This window comes from Polypterus senegalus, chromosome 10 (genome assembly GCF_016835505.1).
Source record: "Polypterus senegalus isolate Bchr_013 chromosome 10, ASM1683550v1, whole genome shotgun sequence".
Classification (NCBI taxonomy): domain Eukaryota; kingdom Metazoa; phylum Chordata; class Cladistia; order Polypteriformes; family Polypteridae; genus Polypterus; species Polypterus senegalus.
The window spans coordinates 157,253,140-157,274,408 of NC_053163.1; the positions used below are offsets into that span (position 1 = coordinate 157,253,140).

General features: G+C 45.3%; 1 protein-coding gene across 2 annotated transcripts in view; it reads right to left on the reverse strand.

Moving 5' to 3' along the window:
- Window positions 1-11,812: 11,812 nt before the first annotated feature.
- The window catches only part of gipc3 (GIPC PDZ domain containing family, member 3), a 52,927-nt gene continuing 43,470 nt past the window's right edge, over window positions 11,813-21,269 (reverse strand). For both annotated transcript variants that reach the window (XM_039764628.1, XM_039764629.1), the window contains exon 6: window positions 11,813-12,390. In XM_039764628.1, coding sequence (XP_039620562.1) covers window positions 12,239-12,390 — 152 coding nt within the window. In that variant the 3' untranslated portion in view covers window positions 11,813-12,238. The remainder of the gene's footprint in view (window positions 12,391-21,269) is intronic.

Here is a 21,269-nt window from a genome sequence, read left to right on the forward strand (position 1 = left end):
CACAGTCCTGTGCCTCTCTTTCTCCTGGCCGCCTCCAGTCCTCACTCCAGCTCTGTCCTCTTCCACCCGACTTCCGCCAATGACTGGAGGGAGGCGGCCCCTTTTATAGGAACCGGATGGGCTCCAGCTGCTCTTTTCATGTATATCTATCTATCTATCTCATTGTATTCTGAACTGAACAGTGCTTTTTATATTTATTTATCTATACCCTTCATGTTAGATAGATTGATTGATAGATACTTTATTAATCCCAAGGGGAAATTCACAATTTAATTTGGCATCCTCCGCTCCCACCTTCTCCTGGCATGAGAACTGCAGAGGGTCGAGGGCGTGGTGGACCTGTGGCCTCAGGTGGTAAAGCAGCAGCTGTTCCATGGTCTTCATCGCATGTGACGTCAGAGCGAGAAGCTGGAAGTCATTCAGCTCACTAGGATGTGATACCTTTGTGACTGGGGTGATACAAGATGTTTTCTAAAGCCTCGGGACTCTTTCCTGTTCTAGGCTCAGGTTGAAGATGTGCTGTAGAGGACTTCCCAGCTCCAACGCACTGACCTTCAGCAGTCGTGGCGATACTCCATCTGGACCCACTGCTTTGCTGGCACAAAGTCTCCTCAGCTCTCTGCTCACCTGGGCTGCTGTAATTGTAGGTGGGGATGTCTCTCCTATGCCGGTATCGCCAGAAGGATTGGTGGTGGGTGCAGTACTCCGAGTTGAGAGTGGGTTAGGCTGGTCAAACCTGTTAAAGAAGTTGTTCATTTGGTTTGCTCTCTCCACATCTCTCTCGATGGTGGCACCCCGCTTCGAGCTGCACCCAGTGATGATCTTCATCCCATCCCACACTTCCTTCTGCTGTTATTCTGCAACGTCTGCTCCAGCTTTCTCCTGTACTGCTCCTTTGCCACCCTGAGCTGGACTCGAAGTTCCTTCTGTACGCACTTGAGCTCATGATGTTCACCGCCTTTAAAAGCCCTTTTCTTCTGGTTCAAATGGCCCTTGATGTCACTTGTAACCCATGGCTTGTTGTTAGCATAGCAGCGTACTGTTCTTCTTGGAACTACAATGTCCATACAGAAGTTGTTATACTATATAGTACCTTCCATGTATATCTGTCTATCTATACCTTTCATCATTCCTCATATTCTGTATAATGCCTTTCATATCTATCATTCTATAAAGTGCCTTTCAGATTTATCAGTCCCCTTCTGTCTACTGCTCTTTTAATCTTATCCCCTGCTTTCCACATTTACCTACCCTTCACCATTTCATTGTATATTTTGTGCTTGCCAGTGATCTCAGTTTCCTTTTCTTTAGGCTCATCCTCTCTTATCCTGTGCTCCTGGCCTCCCTGCCTTATTGTCTGTAGGTGGTCCAATGTCAGGAGGTGCTGCATAATCATTGTAGGGTATCGCTTTGCCTGGTCACTGTACTGCTGTCTCTCGTGTCAGTCAAAGGTTGTTGACCCCACCCTGGTACCGTCCTTCAAGTCAGAGTGCTTCTCCTTGTAGGTCTGCCACAGTTCTTAAAGGCTGACATGCCACTTCACCCCATTGGCAAGCTCCCAAACTGCTGCTTGAGCCAAACCAGCAGCCCCAAACTCAATGGCACTTTCAACACGAGTATCTCAATTTCCGATCGGCTCCTGCACATTCCCGTCTGCTAAAGCTGCTTCGAGAACGTCGCGCTTATTTTACTCCGATTTTATCGTCAAAGGATTTCCTCATCAAGAAAGCAAAATCACAGTGTGTGCCATCCCAGAGAGTTGTATCCTGAAATGTCATGGCACGGTGGAAGTGGAAAACATAAACCGCCCTCTTAATTTGAGCTGTAAATGTCCTCCTCTCTCCTGGGGTGTCTCTGGTATGTCAATGCTTTTAATGCTCTTCCTTAATTTGTTTGAAAACATCTAACTGCTTAACACAAATAAATGAATCCTCCGCAGTTTAATAAAATGGTTCCTTTTCTGGATCATTTTCCATAACTACTTTAAGATGTTGCCTCACATCTCCTCAAACAATGGCACATTTGAAACATAGGAATGCTGTGGCCAAAGTGCTTCACAATAATAGAATAAAAGAAAACATACAATTAACATAAATAGAAATAAAACAAATGAACATAAATAAAATAACTAATAAATAGAAGTAATGTTATATAATCACAATGAGGAAACCATCAGTATTACTGAAGGTCATGGAAAGCAAGTGACTAGAAATGAGTCTTTAATGTCGTTCTGAATTGTCGACGACTCCTTTATGTGACGAGGTAAAGAGGAGCAGCAGCTGCACAAGTCCTGTCTGTCCCCCTTAGTTTCACACTCGGTATGAGGGACAACAAGAGACAACTGACCAGAAGATCTAAGCACTCTGGATGGCTGGTGTAAAGCACACAATTCAGATAAATAGGCAGCAGCGAGCCCATGTAAAGATTTAAAAAATAGCAACAAGATTTTAAATCAATTTGAAAACTGACAGGCAGCCAGCGTAAAGAAGCTAAGATTGGAGAAACAGAATCGGACTTTCTTGCCCCAACCAGAAAGCGAGTGGCAGCACTCTGGACCAACTGTAACCTGCGTATCAGAGATTTGCTAATTCCAGAATACAGCGAGTTGCAGTAATCAAGGCGAGAAAAAATAAAAGCAGGAGTAGCTTTCTCAAGATCCCTAGAAGAAGATAAAGGCTTGATCTTACCTAACAGACGAAGCTGGAAAAAGCAACTCTTGACTAGAGAATGAATCTGTTTCTCAAAAGAGAGGTTACTGTCAAAGATAACACGAATATTGGGGACTTGAGGTTTGCAAAAGACCGAGAGAGCCGAGAAGTCTAGGACCGATTTGGGCTTTAGCTGATGGACCCACTATAAGTACCTCCATTTTATTTTAATTCAGATCAAGGAAATGATTAGCCAACCAGGATCTTAGTTCAGGAAAACCAGTTGTGCAGTTGATTTATTGCAGAGTTGCAGACGGGAATATAAACCTGAGTGTCATCAACATAGCAGTGAAATGAAATGTGAAATTAAAAATAGCTCCAATAGTGTGAAGGCATATAGATAATAAGATAGGACCAAAAATGGATCCCTGAGGAACACCACATTTAAGAGGAGCAGTAGACGAAAAAGAGGAATTTAAAGTCACTGTCTACCAGTTAGATCAGACCTGAACCAGTTAAGAGCAGCCCCTTTAAGACCAACAAGATGTTCAAGTCACAACAGCAATATCTCACGGTCAATCGTGTCAAAGGCAGAGGACCGGACAAGGACTGCAGTGCCACCCGAATCAGTAATAATAGAGATGTGATTGAATACTTTCAGGAGGGCCGTCTCAACACCATGATAACGCCTAAAGCCAGATTGGTAGATCTCAAATAAATTATTAAAGTTGAGGTGATCAATTGATTATAAATAATTCTTTCTAATATTTTAGCCAGAAATGGGGGAAATTGGGCAAAAATTGGCTAAAACTCCAGGATCCAATTCTGCCTTTTTTAGACAGGGACGTACCACAGCATGTTGCAAACAAGCTTGGATACTCGCTAAGTGGGGATTAAATGTGGTTTAAATTAAATGTGATTAAATGAAGCACTGACTTCAGCTGCAGTCCACTCTTTGTGAATCTCCCCCACAGTTTTGTCTCACAGTCCTCTCCAGGGTACAAGCGGTTATCTCCATTGCTTGTACACTTTTTTCTACCCCATCTTGTCCTTCCCTTCGCCTCTCTATTAATGTGCTTGGACACAGAGCTCTGTGAACAGCCAGCCTCTTTAGCAGTGACCTTTTGTGTCTTGCCCTCCTTGTTCAAGGTGTCAATGGTCGTCTTTTGGACAACCGTCAAGTCAGCAGTCTTCCCCATGATTGTGTAGCCTACAGAACTCGACTGAGAGACCATTTAAAGGCTTTTGAGTTCATTAGCTGATTAGAGTGAGTGTGGCACCAGGTGTCTTCAATATTAACCTTTTCACAATATTCTAATTTTCCGAGATATTGAATTTGGGACTTTCATTAGTTGTCAGTTATAATCATCAAAATTAAAGGAAATAAACACTTGAAATACATCAGTCTGTGTGAAATGAATGAATCTAATATACAAGTTTCACTTTTTGAATGGAATGGAATAATATATGTGTATATATATGTTTGTATGTATGTGGGTGTGTGTGTATATTGTGATATGGCTGGCAGTTTATCCCGGCCAATACCCCCACACCGCTAGATGGAGTCCGCCCTGCAACATGGAGGGGCCCGGAATTCCAGCAGGGCATCATGGACATTGGAGTTTTACTTCACAGCCCTGCTGGATACCGTGGGGGCCGCCAGGGGACACTGCAGGGAGGCACGAGTATTCTTATGACCCGGAAGTACTCCCTAATCACGGGGGCAGAAGGAATTAAGTACTTCCGGGCTGAAGAAGGAGGAGTTTTCATCTGACCCGGAAGTGCTATGAAATCACATGGACTGAGGGAAAGAAGCTCTTCCGGGTCAGGGAATATAAGAGGACAATGGGAAACCCCAGCAGGGAGAGCCGAGTTGGGAGGAAGAGTGACGAAGCTGCTGGGTGGAGAGGAGGATTTTTTGGATTATTATTGTGATTATTGTATTGATTTATTGAGGATTGTGGAGGTGAAGGTGCTTTGTGCACATTATTGAAATAATAAATTAATTATTGGGACTTTTTACCTGGTGTCTGAACGTGTTGTCTAAGGGTTCAGGGGTCAACAGCGCCCCCTATCTGTCACAATATACAGTTGTGCTTGAAAGTTTGTGAACCCTTTAGAATTTTCTATATTTCTGAATAAATATGACCTAAAACATCATCAGTTTTTCACTCAAGTCCTAAAAGTAGATAAAGAGAAACCAGTTAAACAAATGAGACAAAAATATTATACATGGTCATTTATTTATTAAGGAAAATGATTGAATATTACATATTTGTGAGTGGCAAAAGTATGTGAACCTTTGCTCTCAGTATCTGGTGTGACCCCCCAATAACTGCAACTAAACGTTTCTGGTGACTTCTGATCATTCCTGCACACGGGCTTGGCAGAATTTTCGCCCATTCCTCCATACAGAACAGCTTCAACTCTGGGATGTTGGTGGGTTTCCTCACATGAACTGCTTGCTTCAGGTCCTTCCACAACATTTCGACTGGATTAAGGTCAGGACTTTGACTTGGCCATTCCTAAACATTCACTTTATTCTTCTTGAACCATTCTTTGGTAGAACAACTTGTGTGCTTATGGTCGTTGTCTTGCTGCATGACCCACCTTCTCTTGAGATTCAGTTCATGGACAGATGTCCTGACATTTTCCTTTAGAATTCTCTGATATCATTCAGAATTCATTGTTCCATCAAGGAAGGCAAGCCGTCCTGGCCCAGATGCAGCAAAACAGGCCCAGACCATGAAACTACCACCACCATGTTTCACAGATGGGATAAGGTTCTTATGCTGGAATGCAGTGTTTTCCTTTCTCCAAACATAACGCTTTTCATTTCAAACCATAAAGTTCTATTTGGTCTCATCCGTCCACAAAACATTCTTCCAATAGCCTTCTGGTTTGTCCACATGATCTTTAGCAAACTGCAGATGAGCAGCAATGTTTTTTTTTGGAGAGCAGTGGTTTTCTCCTTGCAACCCTGCCATGCACACCATTGTTGTTCCGTGTTCTCCTGATGGTGGACTCATGAAGATGAACATTAGCCAATGTGAGAGAGGCCTTCAGTTGCTTAGAAGTTACCCTGGGGTCCTTTGTGACCTCGCCGACTATTACACGTGTGCCTTGCTCTTGGAGTGATCTTTGTTGGTCGACCACTCCTGGGGAGGGTAACAATGGTCTTGAATTTCCTCCATTTGTACTCAATCTGTCTGACTGTGGATTGGTGGAGTCCAAACTCTTTAGAGATGGTTTTGGAACTTTTTCCAGCCTGATTAGCATCAACAACTCTTTTTGTGAGGTCCTCAGAAATCTCCTTTGTTCGTGCCATGATACACTTCCACAAACGTGTTGTGAAGAGCAGACTTTGATAGATCCTGTTCTTTAAATAACACAGGGTGCCCACTCACACCTGATTGGCATCCCATTGATTGAAAACACCGGACTCGAATTTCACCTTCAAACTAACTGCTAATCCTAGAGGTTCACATACTTTTGCCACTCACAAATATGTAAAATTCGATCATTTTCCATCCATCCATCCATCCATCCATCCTCTTCCGCTTATCCAAGGTCGGGTCAGGCAGCAGCAAGCAGAGAGGCCCAGACTTCCCTCTCCCGGCCACTTCTTCCAGCTCTTCGGGAGAATCCCAAAGGCGTTCCCAGGCCAGCCGGAGACATAGTCCCTCCAGCGTGTCCTGGGTCTTCCCCGGGCCTCCTCCCGGTTGGGCGTGCCGGAACACCTCACCAGGAGGCGTCCAGGAGGCATCCTGATCAGATGCCGAGCCACCTCATCTGACTCCTCTCTCGGAGGAGCAGCGGCTCTACTCTGAGCCCCTCCCGGATGACTGAGCTTCTCACCCTATCTTTAAGGGAAAGCCCAGACACCCTGCGGAGGAAACTCATTTCAGCCGCTTGTATTTGCGATCTCGTTCTTTCGGTCACTACCCATAGCTCACTACCATAGGTGAGGGTAGGAGCGTAGATCGACTGGTAAATTGAGAGCTTTGCCTTACGGCTCAGTTCTTTTTTCACCACGACAGACCGATGCAGAGCCCGCATCACTGCGGATGCCGCACCGATCCGCCTGTCGATCTCACGCTCCATTCTTCCCTCACTCGTGAACAAGACCCGAGATACTTGAACTCCTCCACTTGGGGCAGGATCTCTCCCCAACCCTGAGAGGGCACTCCACCCTTTTCGGCTGAGGACCATGTCTCGGATTTGGAGGTGCTGATTCTCATCCCAGCCGCTTCACACTCAGCTGCGAACCGATCCAGAGAGCTGAAGATCACGGCCTGATGAAGCAAACAGGACAACATCATCTGCAAAAGCAGTGACCCAATCCTGAGTCCACCAAACCGGACCCCTTCAACACCCTGGCTGCGCCTAGAAATTCTGTCCATAAAAGTTATGAACAGAATGGTGACAAAGGGCAGCCCTGGCGAGTCCAACTCTCACTGGAAGCGGGCTCGACTTACTGCGGCAATGCGGACCAAGCTCTGACACGGTTGTACAGGACCGAACAGCTCTTATCAGGGGTCCGGTACCCCATACTCCCGAGCACCCCCACAGGATTCCCGAGGGACACGGTCGAATGCCTTTTCCAAGTCCACAAAACACATGTAGACCGGTGGGCAAACTCCCATGCACCCTCAGGACTCTGCTAAGGGTGAAGAGCTGGTCCACTGTTCAGCGACCAGGGACGAAAACCACACTGTTCCTCCTGAATCCGAGGTTGACTATCCGGCGGACCCTCCTCTCCAGAACCCCGAATAGACTTTTCCAGGGAGGCTGAGGTGTGATCCCTCTATAGTTGGAACACACCCTCCGGTCCCCTTTTAAAGAGGGGACCACCACCCGGTCTGCCAATCCAGAGGCACTGTCCCGATGTCCATGCGATGTTGCAGAGGCGTGTCAACCAAGACAGTCCTACAACATCCAGAGCCTTAAGGAACTCGGTATCTCATCCACCCGGGGCCCGGCCACCAAGGAGTTTTTTGACCACCTCGGTGACTTCAGTCCCAGAGATGGGAGAGCCCACCTCAGAGTCCCCAGGCTCTGCTTCCTCGTGGAAGGCATGTTAGTGGGATTGAGGAGGTCTTGAAGTACTCCTCCCACCGACCCACAGCGTCAGTGAGGTCAGCAGCGCACCATCCCCACCATATCACGGTGTTGACACTGCACTGCTTCCCCTCCTGAGGCGCGGACGGTGGACCAGAATCTCCTCGAAGCCGTCCGAAAGTCGTTCTCCATGGCCTCTCCAAACTCCTCCCATGCCCGAGTTTTGCCTCAGCAACAACGAAGCAGCGTTCGCTTGGCCTGCGGTACCTATCAGCTGCCTCCAGAGACCCACAGGACAAAAAGTCCTATAGGACTCCTTCTTCAGCTTGGCGGCATCCCTCACCGGTGTCCACCAGCGGGTTGGGGATTGCCGCCACGACAGGCACCGACCACCTTGCGGCCACAGCTCCGGTCAGCCGCCTCAACAATAGAGGCACGGAACATGGCCCATTCGGACTCAATGTCCCCACCTCCCTCGGGGCGTGGTTGAAGTTCTGCGGAGGTGGGAGTTGAAGCTACTTCTGACAGGGGACTCTGCCAGCCGTTCCCAGCAGACCCTCACAACACGTTTGGGCCTACCAGGTCTGACCGGCATCTTCCCCACCATCGAAGCCAACTCACCACCAGGTGGTGATCAGTTGACAGCTCCGCCCCTCTCTTCACCCGAGTGTCCAAGACATATGGCGCAAGTCCGGCGACACACCACAAAGTCGATCATCGACCTGAGGCCTAGGGTGTCCTGGTGCCAAGTGCACATATGAACACCCTTATGCTTGAACATGGTGTTCGTTATGGACAATCCATGGCGAGCACAGAAGTCCAATAACAAAACACGCTCGGGTTCAGATCGGGGCCATTCCTCCCAATCACGCCCTTCCAGGTCTCACTGTCATTGCCCACGTGAGCATTGAAGTCTCCCAGCAAAGCGAGGGAATCCCAGAAGGTATGCCCTCTAGCACCCCTCCAGAGACTCCAAAAGGGTGGATACTCCAAACTGCTGTTCGGCGCATACGCACAAACAACAGTCAGGACCCTAACCCGGAGGGAGGCCACCCTCTCGTCCACCGGGGTAAACCCCAACGCACAGGCTCCAAGTCGGGGGGCAATAAGTATGCCCACACCTGCTCGGCCTCTCACGGGGCAACTCCAGAGTGGTAGAGAGTCCAGCCCCTCTCAAGGAGATTGGTTCCAGAGTCCAAGCTGTGCGTCGAGGTGAGTCCGACTATATCTAGCGGAACCTCTCACCTCGCGCACTAGCTCAGGCTCCTTCCCTTCAGAGAGGTGACATTCCACGTCCCAAGAGCCAGTTTCTGTAGCCGAGGATCAGACCGCCAAGGTCCCCGCCTCGGCCACCACCCAACTCACACTGCACCCAACCTCCTTGGCCCCTCCCATAGGTGGTGAGCCCATGGGAAGGAGGATCCACGTTACCTCTTCGGGCTGTGCCCGCCGAGCCCCATGGGTGCAGGCCCGGCCACCAGCGCTCGCCATCGAGCCCCACCTCCAGGCCTGGCTCCAGAGGGGCCCGGTGACCAGCGTCGGGCAAGGAAAACGTCGTCCACAGTTTTTATTCTTCATTGGAGGTGTTGAACCGCTCGTTGTCTTATCCCTCGCCTTGGGTGGCCCTACCAGGGGCATAAAGCCCAGGACAACATAGCTCCTAGGATCATTGGGACACGCAAACCCCTCCACCATGATAAGGTGACGGCTCAAGGAGGAGTCGATCATTTTCCTCAATAAATAAATGACCAAGTATAATATTTTTGTCTCATCTGTTTAACTGCTTTCTCTTTATCTACTTTCAGGGCTTGAGTGAAAATCTGATGATGTTTAGGTCATGTTTATGCAGAAATCTAGAAAATTCTAAAGGGTTCACAAACTTTCAAGCATATATAATGTGTGTGTGTATATATATATATATATATATATATATATATATATATATATATATATATATATATATATATATATATAATGTGTGTGTGTGTGTATTGAAATTGTCAGAAAAAAATTGAAATGTAGAGATGTCAGGCAATTGAAAGGAACTATTCTGGGCATCTCTCTCCTAGTGTGATTAAGATGATACGCCCATGGAGCCATGTAAGTATGGGCCAGTACCGAGAGATTGAGAAAAAGAGAGAGAACAGAGGTAGAAGAGCAGTCTCAGGACGACAATCAGGCCACCTGGAAGAGGAAAGGCAGCACAAGCTGGGGCCCTGCGAAGGAGTGTAGGCTGTGGCGCGCTAGGGGCTGGCTTGCCTCACTGAATAATGGCATTGAGCGGGGCGAGCATGGCAGATGACCTTCCTATGTAACCGAGGTGCGACTGCAGGAGCGCAAAGGAAGACAGGAGGAGAGCCGACCTCGGACGGCTTGGAGGCAGCTGATAAGGGTCAGAGGATGACATTCGTTGCTGCTGAGTCTCCGCCGGCAGTGTTAGTGATGGGTGAGCTGGGGAGACGAAGAAAGAGGTGTGCTGAAATTGGGAGGAGCCCGTGACTGCACTTTAACCTTTGGTTTTAATGGATTTATTTATTATGGTTTTTATCCCCCACTTTTCTTTTGGATTTTATGGATATATTTATGGACATTTTGAGCACACTGCACTGTGGACACTGTTTTTGGTTGTGTTTTTTTTTTTTTTTTTCATTTTTTTAATAAAAGCACCTTTGCACTTTTCCACCATCCCCTTGTCAAAATGTGAGATTTATCTCCATTAGTCAACTCAGTTCGGTCATAACTATCGACGGTGTTGGTTTCGAAGGGCTCCCAAAAGAGAAGATGGAGTCTGGAGTGGACCCGCATCATTACAGTCCCAACAAAGTGGGTCCAGGCCATATTAGAAGATCTTTGTAGAATAAGCAACACTTGATCTCTTGTCACGCTTGCTTTGCTGTACTCGATGACATCTCAGATCTATCCATGGCATACAGGAGACAATTGCTTTTTGTGTCATTACTGTTCAGGGGGCATGCAGCACTTTTTTTAATGAGCTGGAATGCGAGCAACAAATTTGTCCACATCTGTAGATACTGGTCAAATGAAGATCAAATTCTGAGATGTCCACATGCCCTGTTTAGGTGTTGCTCCTGCTTTGCATCTTGTGCCTACCCAGATGGGCTCCAGCTTCCACACAACCCTACTCAGGATAAAACAGTCGTAGAAAATGGATGGATGGTGTCACACACATGTGAATAGGAGACTGCTTAAGGACCTGAGTAACAGTAATTCCATTCCAGACCAGAGGGTGGGGAGGTGCACGAACTGTCTTTCTCAATCTCTTGCAGACCATTCTCAGGAAATCCCGCACGGCTCTGGCGCCTTTGATGATGTCACTTACGGTCCTGAAGACGTCACTTTCAAGTCTGCCGCTATTGATGACGTCACTTCCAGTCCCCACAACGTCACTTTTGGTTCTGGTGCCTCTGACGTCACTTCCTGTCCTGAAGGTATCACTTCCGGGTCCGGCGCTATTGATGACGTCACTTCCAGTCTCAATGATGTCACTTTCGGTTCTGGTGCCTCTGATGACGTCACTTCCGATCCAGAAGGTATCACTTCAGGGTCCGGCGCTATTGATGACATCACTTCTGGTCCCTACACTGGCCTTTAAAGCCGCCATCTTCATCTTCAGTTCTGTTTTTGGACTCTTGGTGAACATCTCGCAATTATTTCAAATCCCTTTTGCAGCCAAGGCACGTTATACGGGTGGCTGCCCCAAACCTTTACGAAGTTTTTGTGTCTCTGTGACAATGGACATGTCCAAGTATGTTAAAAGGAATAAAAACTTTTAATGAGGTGTCCTTACATTTTCAAATGTATTCAGTTATTTGCTCATCTGTTTATTTCACTGACGCCACACATGACCTGAAAGACCCCTCGAGATTTAAACTGTCATTTTCACCCATTAAAGTTAAGATGGTGGGCTCTAGTGATTACTGTCTTTTGGCTCCAAACCCATACTACAGACTGGGAATTGGTCCCTGAAATGGTAAGGCAGCAGCACTGCGGAGGATTCCCCCTAAATAAGCCATGTTAGCACACGGATTCAGAAAGCAGAAGCTCAGCCAATCAGTTTATAAGTTTTATTAGAAAAATGGAGACAAAGGAGAAGCTTTGGTGCACTCAAATCAGAGAAAACGGAACAAAACCCAACCTCCCATTGGTGGCCAGGCAAGTCACAATGGACACCGTCAGACCTCTGTAGTGACAGCTGATCCAAAGGGGCTCCGTGATGGACTGGTGACAGAAGTCATCTTAATTAGTGCCCACCTGGATAAGCGTCTTTATCGTCATTGTCTGACGGCCACGGGTAAATCCTTTTGAAGAGACTTTATCTAGGAAAAGGATTCAGTCCAACCCTGTCAGTGCAGCAGAATAGAGGAGCAGGACAGATTGACACACAAGTGGACATACCCACCCCACCCAAAGTTGATGTTCATCAGCTGATGGTTGAAGCGAGATGACAAATATAGTAGAAGAAATCTCAAGGTGACACAACTAAGACATGGGTCTTCTGGTTGCCCCTGCTAGATCCTTCCAGTCTTCACATCTCCGATGGCCCCCCAGACATCAAAGAGAAACACATCAGGGAAGGCAAAGTCACCCAAGACGGAGTCGAGAGCCTCAGCAAAGTCGCCCGGGTTCTTCTTGTCCTTCCCTGCTTCCACTATTGTGGATGCTGAAAGAGAAAAAGGACATGCTGAGGTGACTAACACTCTGGAAGCCTGACACACTTGGTGTAGAGTATTCAAACTCGTAGAGACACAAGGAGAACATGCAAACTACACCCTGATAGCAGACCCCCCTGGCTTTGAACCCAAACTACGTTTTAGGATACATCAAAACAAACCTTGAAACGGGGATGCCTGCTTTTATAACGTCTCGTCTAGATGACTGCAATGCACTTCTTCTTGGAATTAGCCAGGCCTCCATTGCTCGCCTACAGCAGGTGCAAAATGCTGCTACTCAATGTTTAAACGATACAAACAGGCAGGAGCACGCTACCCCAATTTTGGCTTTTCTTCATTGTCTTGTAGTTCATTTTTGAATCCATTTTAAGATTCCTGTATTTGTTTTTAAATCCTTTAATGGTTGTGCCCCATTTTATCTGTCTGAACTGCTGCACCCTTCTGTACCGTCTCGCTTTCTGAGGTCAGCAGACCGGACGCTTTTACTCGTCCCTAAGACACAATGCAAACTCCTGAGGTGATCGGGCTTTTTCAGTTGTAGCTCCAAAACTCGGGAACGATTTGCCGTTGCACGTTAGGCAGGCCTCCGTCACTTGCTGGCTATAAATCTTATTTAAAAACACACTTTTACTCCCTGGCCTTGGACCCAGTGTGAGATGTTGACTATCTGCGCACTATTTTATTATGAATTTCTTCAGCTCTTAAGTCTGTCTGTTTCTTTTACCATTTTGGTTATTGTGTGTCTGATATGTTGGGTTTTATTATACAGCATTTTGGTCAGCCTTGATGTTCTTTCTAAAGTGCTTAATAAATAAATACATATATACATACATCTCTCTATTATATAATAAAATCCTGTGACAAGAGAAAAGTTTTTCAAGTCCCGCCCTCCTCTCACCATTTCCGGTTCACGGCCCACGCCCGCGGTCCTCTCACCTCTCATTCGTGTAAATGCTTTTGTCAGACACAATTCCTGTGCTCTCAGTTCTTATACACGTTTATGTTTTTCCTCACTTTAAATTGCCAATTAAAGAAGACGTATTACAGTACACCCCCAAAATTCGTGGGGGTTACGTTCATAGAGCACCCGCAAATTGTGAAAAACCACGACTTTTGGTTGTGGTTAAAAATGCCTTTTAAATGCCTACTTTTATAGTTTAAATCTTAAAAACAGTATACCCCCAAAGCACTTTAATTTTGTTGCAAACTCAGCTTAATACATTAATACATTACCTAAAAACAGAATGTAAAGGTAAATCTGTATACTGTACAGTACCGTGTACTGCTATGTCTCCCGCGGTGCTAGAATGTAAAATAGAGATGTTACCGCTATACGTACTATAATTCATGCAAGCACGTTTTCTTTGGTATGCACTGTCATTTTCTTTGTTATAAGTAGAGTAAATACATAATAATTTCATTTAATTAAAATAGATAGATACTTTATTAATCCCAAGGGGAAATTCACATAAAGCGTCTGTCTGTCTGTCTGTTCTAATACAGTAAAATGTACGGGTATTCACCAATGATGAATGATATTGATGATGATGTGCAGTACAATGCAGAGGATTTAAAACTCCTCGGGTGGCACCTCTTCAGGCGCTTCAGGAGGAGTCGTATCTTTGGACGGGTCTTCTTCTGGTGGGATTTCATGCCGGCTTTTCTTTATAGGTTTCAGGAGCATTGTGATGGGAAGTTGCTACATTGTCTCCTGTAGCAAACTGCTGATACAATTTCCATGCTTTCTCACAGTTGATGTTACCGTCCAAGGGGATGTTCTTCTTCCTGCAGTCGGTGATCCACAATTCCAAGGCAGATTCTGTCCTGACGATATTTTTATTCCTTACGGTTGTTACCTTTTTGGCACTATCACAGAAACTTTCAGATACGGTACTCCAGATTGCTGCTTCGTTCTTCTTTATGTAGCGTGCGGTGCTTTCATTAATGCCATAGTGGCGCGCTACTGCAGCATAACTTTTTTAGTTCCAGGAGCAAATCCAGTAGTTCAGTCTTCTCCTGGAGTGTTTTAAACTTCTTCTGGCGCTTAAGCTCAGTGCCAGAAGCCTTAGAAGGTGCAGGGCGATTCGGCGAAATCGTGTGCGTTTAAGAAGAACAAAATGAATACAATAACAAAATCGAAAACACGAGGGCACTCAGCTGGAGTCGCGTCACAGGGCAGTAGTCAATCAGCAGCAAGGAGCAATGAATAACGCTCTCGGATTGGCTACTTTCACCATTCCAAACCGCGTTTCCCTCAGTGGTTGCTTCCGGTTCTCTCTACAGCACAGTATTGCCACGAAAAAAGCCATAAAAAATTGCGGAGGATATTTCCGCTTTCCGCTAACAATTAATAGTTAGGTTCTAAGGAAAAGTCCGTGAACCCTGAACCGCAACTTCGCCAGAATTTCATCATGAAGGGTTATCAACAGAACACGGTGTCAGTCCTAGCACTGAGAAACGATGAAGTCAAACAAATTAACGTGAAAATTGTCGTTCAGTTACACAGTAAACTGATTAAGTGCATATCAGTAGACTCTGCTGAAACAGCTGGATGCTGATGGTACAGAAGATGAAAACATCAACTTACATTATCACGAAGAATATTTACAACTGTTAATACGCGCAGAGGATTAACAAACAATGCAGCAGCACCAGAGACACACATCGTATGTGGCAGAGCATTCAGACAATTACAAACTACAAGCCCAACCCACACAGCAGTGATGGTGATGCCTTCCTTCTGGATGAGCTGAATAACTTCTTTACAAGGTTTGAGGCGCAGAACAAAGAGCCTGCGAGAAAAGCAACACCTTCCTCCACTGACCAGGCACTCTGTCTCTACATAACTGACGTGAAGAGGACTCTATCCAGAGTCAATTCACGCAAGGCTGCAGGACCTGACAACATACCTGGTCGTGTGCTCAAAGAGTGTGCCAGTCAACTGGTTGGCGTCCTCACAGACATCTTCAGCACATCTCTGAGCCAGTCGTCAGTCCCAGCATGCTTCAAGTCGACCACCATCATACCAGTGCTGAAGTCGTCATCAGCGACATGCTTGAATGACTACCGACCAGTTGCACTCACGCCAATCATAATGAAGTGCTTCGAAAGGGTTAGTCATGTCACACATAAAGGCGAATCTCCCTGCCTCCCTTGACCCTTCAGTTTGCATACCGCTCAGACAAGTCAACTGAGGATGCCATATGTTCTGCCCTTCACCTCTCCCTGACACATCTGGAGAAAAGTGACACATATGTCAGGATGCTATTCATAGACTTTAGCTCTGCCTTCAACACAATTGTCCTTCAAGAGCTGGTTGTGAAACTGAGCAGGTTGGGCCTGAACAGCACCTCCTGCAATTGGATCCTGGAGTTCTTGACAGCGAGGCCCCAGTCAGCTCAGATGGCCTGCAACATCACACTGAACACTGGAGCGCCGCAGGGCTGTGTGCTTAGTCCACTGTTCTTCACCCTGCTGACTCACGACTGCACAGCCACGCATAGCGCCAACCACATCATCAAGTTTGCGGATGATACGACGGTGCTGGGACTGATAAGCAGGGATGATGAAACAGCATACAGAGATGAGGTGGAACGGCTGTTAATGGTGTGAAGATAACAATCTGTCTCTCAATGTCGACAAGACAAAAGAGATCATCGTGGACTTCAGAAAATCACATCCTGCCCGCATCCCACTCAGCATCAACGGTTTATATGTGGAGACTGTTAGGAGTACCAAGTTCCTTGGTGTGCACAAAACTGAGGACCTTATGTGGACGCATAACACCTCATCACTGATCAAGAAAGCCCAGCAGAGACTACACTTCCTGAGGCGGCTGAAGTGAGCAAGTCTTCCCCCTTCCATCTTCACCATGTTCTACAGAGGCACCATTGAGAGTGTGCTGACCAGCTGCATCACCGTCTGGTATGGCAACTGCAACATATCCGACCGCAAGCGCCTGCAGAGGATAGTGAAGACAGCAGAGAGCATTATTGGGGTGTCTCTCCCTTCACTACAGGACACATTTTACAAACGCAGTGTCTGCAAGGCCTGCAGCATTGAGCAGGACCCCCTTACACCCCTCACATGGACTTTTCACACTTCTGCCATCCAAGAGAAGATACTGCAGCATCAAAGCCAGATCTTCCAGGCTGTAGGAGAGTTTTTACCTCCAAGCTGTCAGACCCCTTAACACCAGGCTGCCCCCTGAGATCTTCCACACGACCTCAACCACCTCTAAAAGCAGAACTTTTATACATCAAGTCACTGACCTGTAAAGACAAGTGTGCATGTAGAGAAGAACTGAACATCTCATACTGACCTTTAAGGATTTTGACACTCTTGATATCCTTGTGCTGTGAAACATTCTGACCTGTCATTGATTACACGTCTTCAACAACTATCATCATACACTGATCATTTCTGTATTATCTACTGTATATCTCCATCCCATCCATCCATTATCCAACCTGCTATATCCTAACTACAGGGTCACGGGGGGCTGCTGGAGCCAATCCCAGCCAACACAGGGTGCAAGGCAGGAAAAAATACCCGGTCAGGGTGCCAACCCACTGCAGGGCACACACACACACCAAGCACACACTAGGGACAATTTAGAATCACCGATGCACCTAAACTGCATGTCTTTGGACTGTGGGAGGAAAATCTATATCTATTTATTTATTTATTTATTTATTAAATTACATATCGATTGACTATATTTATGTATCTAGATTGCAAATACCATACATTGCATCAGTGTTCATATTGCTAACTACACGTCAATATTGCTGTTACTTCTTTGTCTTGTCTTTGCACAGTGTCTTGTCTTGTTTGTGTTTTAATTTTAAATTCAAATTTTAATTCTGTTTTTAATTTATTATTTGCACGTCATGTTGTTACTCTGTGGACCCTGAGCTTCGCAATTTCATCTATATGTATACTTGTATATGGTTGAGATGACAATAAAGTTCACTTTGACTTTGGGGGAAAAAAAAATTCACTTTGACCGCCCGGTCTTCCACCGGCAGAATTACTGTAGAAAGAAGGACGTATCCAAGAAAGGTAACGGAGTACATCTAACATTAGACAACAAAGGAGGTCTTGATATGCCATTCATATTAAAACATTAACATTAGAACACTCGAGACGAGAACAGGCCATTCAGCCCAATAAAGCTCGTCAGTCCTATCCACTTATTTCCTCCAAGAAAACATCAAGTCGAGTTTTGAAAGTCCCTAACGTCTTACTGTCTACCACACTACTTGGTAGCTTATTCCAAGTGTCTATCGTTCTTTGTGTAAAGAAAAACTTCCTAATGTTTGTGTGAAATTTACCCTGAACAAGTTTCCAACTGTGTCCCCGTGTTCTTGATGAGCTCATTTTAAAATACAAGTCTCGATCCACTGTACTAATTCCCTTCATAATTTTAAACACTTCAATCATGTCACCTCTTAATCTTCTTTTGCTTAAACTGTAAAGGCTCAGCTCTTTTAATCTTTCCTCATAACTCAACCCATGTAGACCTGGAATCAGCCCAGTCACTCTTCTCTGGACCTTCTCTTGTGCTGTTATGTCCTTTTTGTAGCCTGGAGACCAAAACTGCACACAGTACTCAAGATGAGGCCTCACCAGTGTGTTATAAAGGTTGAGCAGAACCTCCTGTGACTTGTACTCCACACATCAAGGCGCTATATAACCTGACATTCTGTTAGCCTTCTTAATGGCTTCTCACCAGTGTCGTGAAGTTGATAGCTTGGAGTCCACTATGACTCCTAAATCCTTCTCATAAGGTGTACTCTCGATTTTCCGACCGCCCATTGTGTATTCAAACCTAATATTTTTACTTCCTATGTGTAATTCTTTACATTTACTGACATTAAATTTCATCTGCCACAAATCTGCCCAAGCCTGTCTGCTATCCAAGTTCTTCTGTAATGATATAACGGATTCCAAATTATCTGCTAATCCACCTCTCTTGGTATCATCTGCAAACTTAACCAGCTTGTTCCTTATATTCCTATCTAAATCATTTATATATAATAAAAATAGCAGCGGCCCCAGCACTGCCCCTGCTGGTCACCACTCTTAACATTGGCCAGTTCTGATGAGGTTCCTCGCACCATCACCCTCTGCTTCCTGTGTTTGAGCCAATTCTGCACCCATCTAAAAACATCACCCTGAACTCCAACTTCTTTTAATTTGATGCCCAACCTCTCATGTGGCACCTTATCAAATGCTTTCTGAAAGTCCAGATAAATAATATCATGAGCTCCACTTTGATCGTATCCTTTTGTTGCCTCCTCATAGAATTCCAACATGTTAGTAAAACACAACCTCCCTCTTCTGAACCCATGCTGACTGTTCAGTTAAACTCCTGTCCTTGTCATGTGTTGCTCAATCTTATCCTTAATAATTCCTTCCATTAATTTTCCTGTGATGCTTGTTAAGCTTACTGGCCTATAGTTGCTTGGATCTGCCCTGTCACCCTTTTTATATAATGGGATGATATTTGCCAATTTCCAGTCCTTCTGAATTTCTCCAGTGTGCAATGACTTCCTAAAAATATGTGTCAAGGGTTTATATCTGTACTCACTAGCCTCCTTAAGAACACGAGGTTGAATATTATCTGGTCCTGGTGATTTGTTTGATTTCATCTTATTTAATCTCAGCAGCTCTTCTCCCTCTACAATTTCCAAATCCCTCAGCACCTCCTTAGTAGTCCCTGTTACTGCTCTGAGGTTATCCACTTGCTCACTTGTGAACACCTCAGAAAAATGTAAGTTTAGTGCATCTGCTATTTCATTTTCTGTATCTTTCAATTCCCCTTTGCTATTCCTGATGAACTTCACCTCCTCCTTAACTGTTCTTTTACTACTAAAATACTGAAAGAATCTCTCAGGGTCGTCTTTTGCCTTATCTGCTCTGTTCCTCTCCAACTGTCTTTTAGCCTCCCTGATATCCTTCTTAATGGTTGCCCTCATGTTCTCATTAGCGCTACGGTTCTCTTTGCAGTCATTAGTCTTATATGCCTTATACAGCGGTTTTTTTCCTTTGCAACGTATCCAAGAAAGGTAACGGAGTACATCTAACATTAGACAACAAAGGAGGTCTTGATATGCCATTCATATTAAAACATTAACAGTTTCCCGTTATAATAGCTTTCGCAAAGACAATCAACAAATTCCAGAGCAAAATATTTGAAAAAGTCGGTTTATTTAATAGAGAGAAAGAAATGATATTCACTCACGGGCAGTTATACATTGTCACGATGAAAGTCCAAGCACAGAATCACAATTCAGAGCGGAAATTGATGAAAAGTAAATTCAAAAAATTGTTTTTACTGAAGTTTTACAGCAAGTTTAAAATTTTTGTGTATTCATTTCAAAGCCAAATAGAACAAAATTGTATTACGCAACAAATAACTCTAAAGCAACAGTCAGTCAGTCAATCAGTCATTTTCCAACCCGCTATATCCTAACTACAGGGTCACGGGATTCTGCTGGAGCCAATCCCAGCCAACGCAGGGCGCAAGGCAGGAACAAACCCGGGCAGGGCGCCAGCCGACTGCAGGGCACCTCTAAAGCAACATGAAACTTAATTTAATTTCAAATTATTACGTATTTACTATTTTTTAATATGGTTAATTACTCGCTGTAATGTAAAATAGTAAATTGTACAGCTGCATCCCCATACGTGAGCGGCAGAACTGCAAAGAGACTAGCGTGTAGTGCAAGCAAAGCCCCCTAGTACATACAGAAAAGTAACTGCCATGCAGAGCCTGGCCCTGTCTAAAAACAGAAAGGCACAAGTACAAGCCTTTGTAGAATTATTATGTGAGGTTTTCTGCACCCTTACTGCATAATCTCCACCACAGGTCACCCTGCACACACTTGGTCTGGAATCGCTCCACAGCATCTGCATTCGGTGACCTAAAGCAGACCCCAATGTCCGCATGTGTTTTTGATTACTCCGAAAGCCTCCCATCCTTTTATTCTGTAGATGGACTTCTCTGAGTCCAGCCTGAGTGCTGTGATCTGTGAGAATGTCAACAGTTTTGGACAGTCCGTTTTGTACTGAAGCTGGAAACTGCAGAACTGGGAATCCGGTGTGCTGTGGTCGAGTGGAAAGCTCTCACTATTAGCATCTTTCTGGACAAATATTTTTTATATGCCTATCAGACAGCCGAGGTCTCCCAATCCCTCCTAATCCATTAACAGCTGTGTTTGGGGGGCTCACAGTGGGGCTTAAAGTGGAGAAGGACAAACAAACCTATAATGGCCTTTACTTCACTATTAGCACATAGACTTATCTTGCTCAACTAGAAGAATCCCAGCCCACCTCTTTTAAGTCAGCGGGTAACTGATGCTATATACTATTTGAAATTGGAAAAAATCAAATTCACACATAGAGGATCTGTGCAAAAGTTTTGGTTTTTTTTTTTAAACCTGGCAGGATCAAATCGATAGCATTTTAGAATAAGCCTTTATATCGAGGAGAAAGACACCTTTTCTCTCTTTTCTACTCTTAAAGTAGTTACTCTGGCTGTTGGCCTTCCTCTCTTTCTCATAGGTGGGAGTTGATTTGGATTTAGTTTTGTTAAGATTGACTTGATTGTATTCTTCTTCTTTCGGCTGCTCCAATTAGGGGTTGCCACAGCAGATCATCTTTCTCCATATCTTTCTGTCCTCGTCATCTTGTTCTGTCACACCCATCACCTGCATGTCCTCTCTCACCACATCCATAAACCTTCTCTTAGGCCTTCCTCTTCCCTGGCAGCTCTAACCTCAGCATCCTTCTCCTAAAATAGTCCTCATCTCTCCTCTGTCCAAACCAACTCAGTCACACCTCTCTGTCTCCTACCCATCAA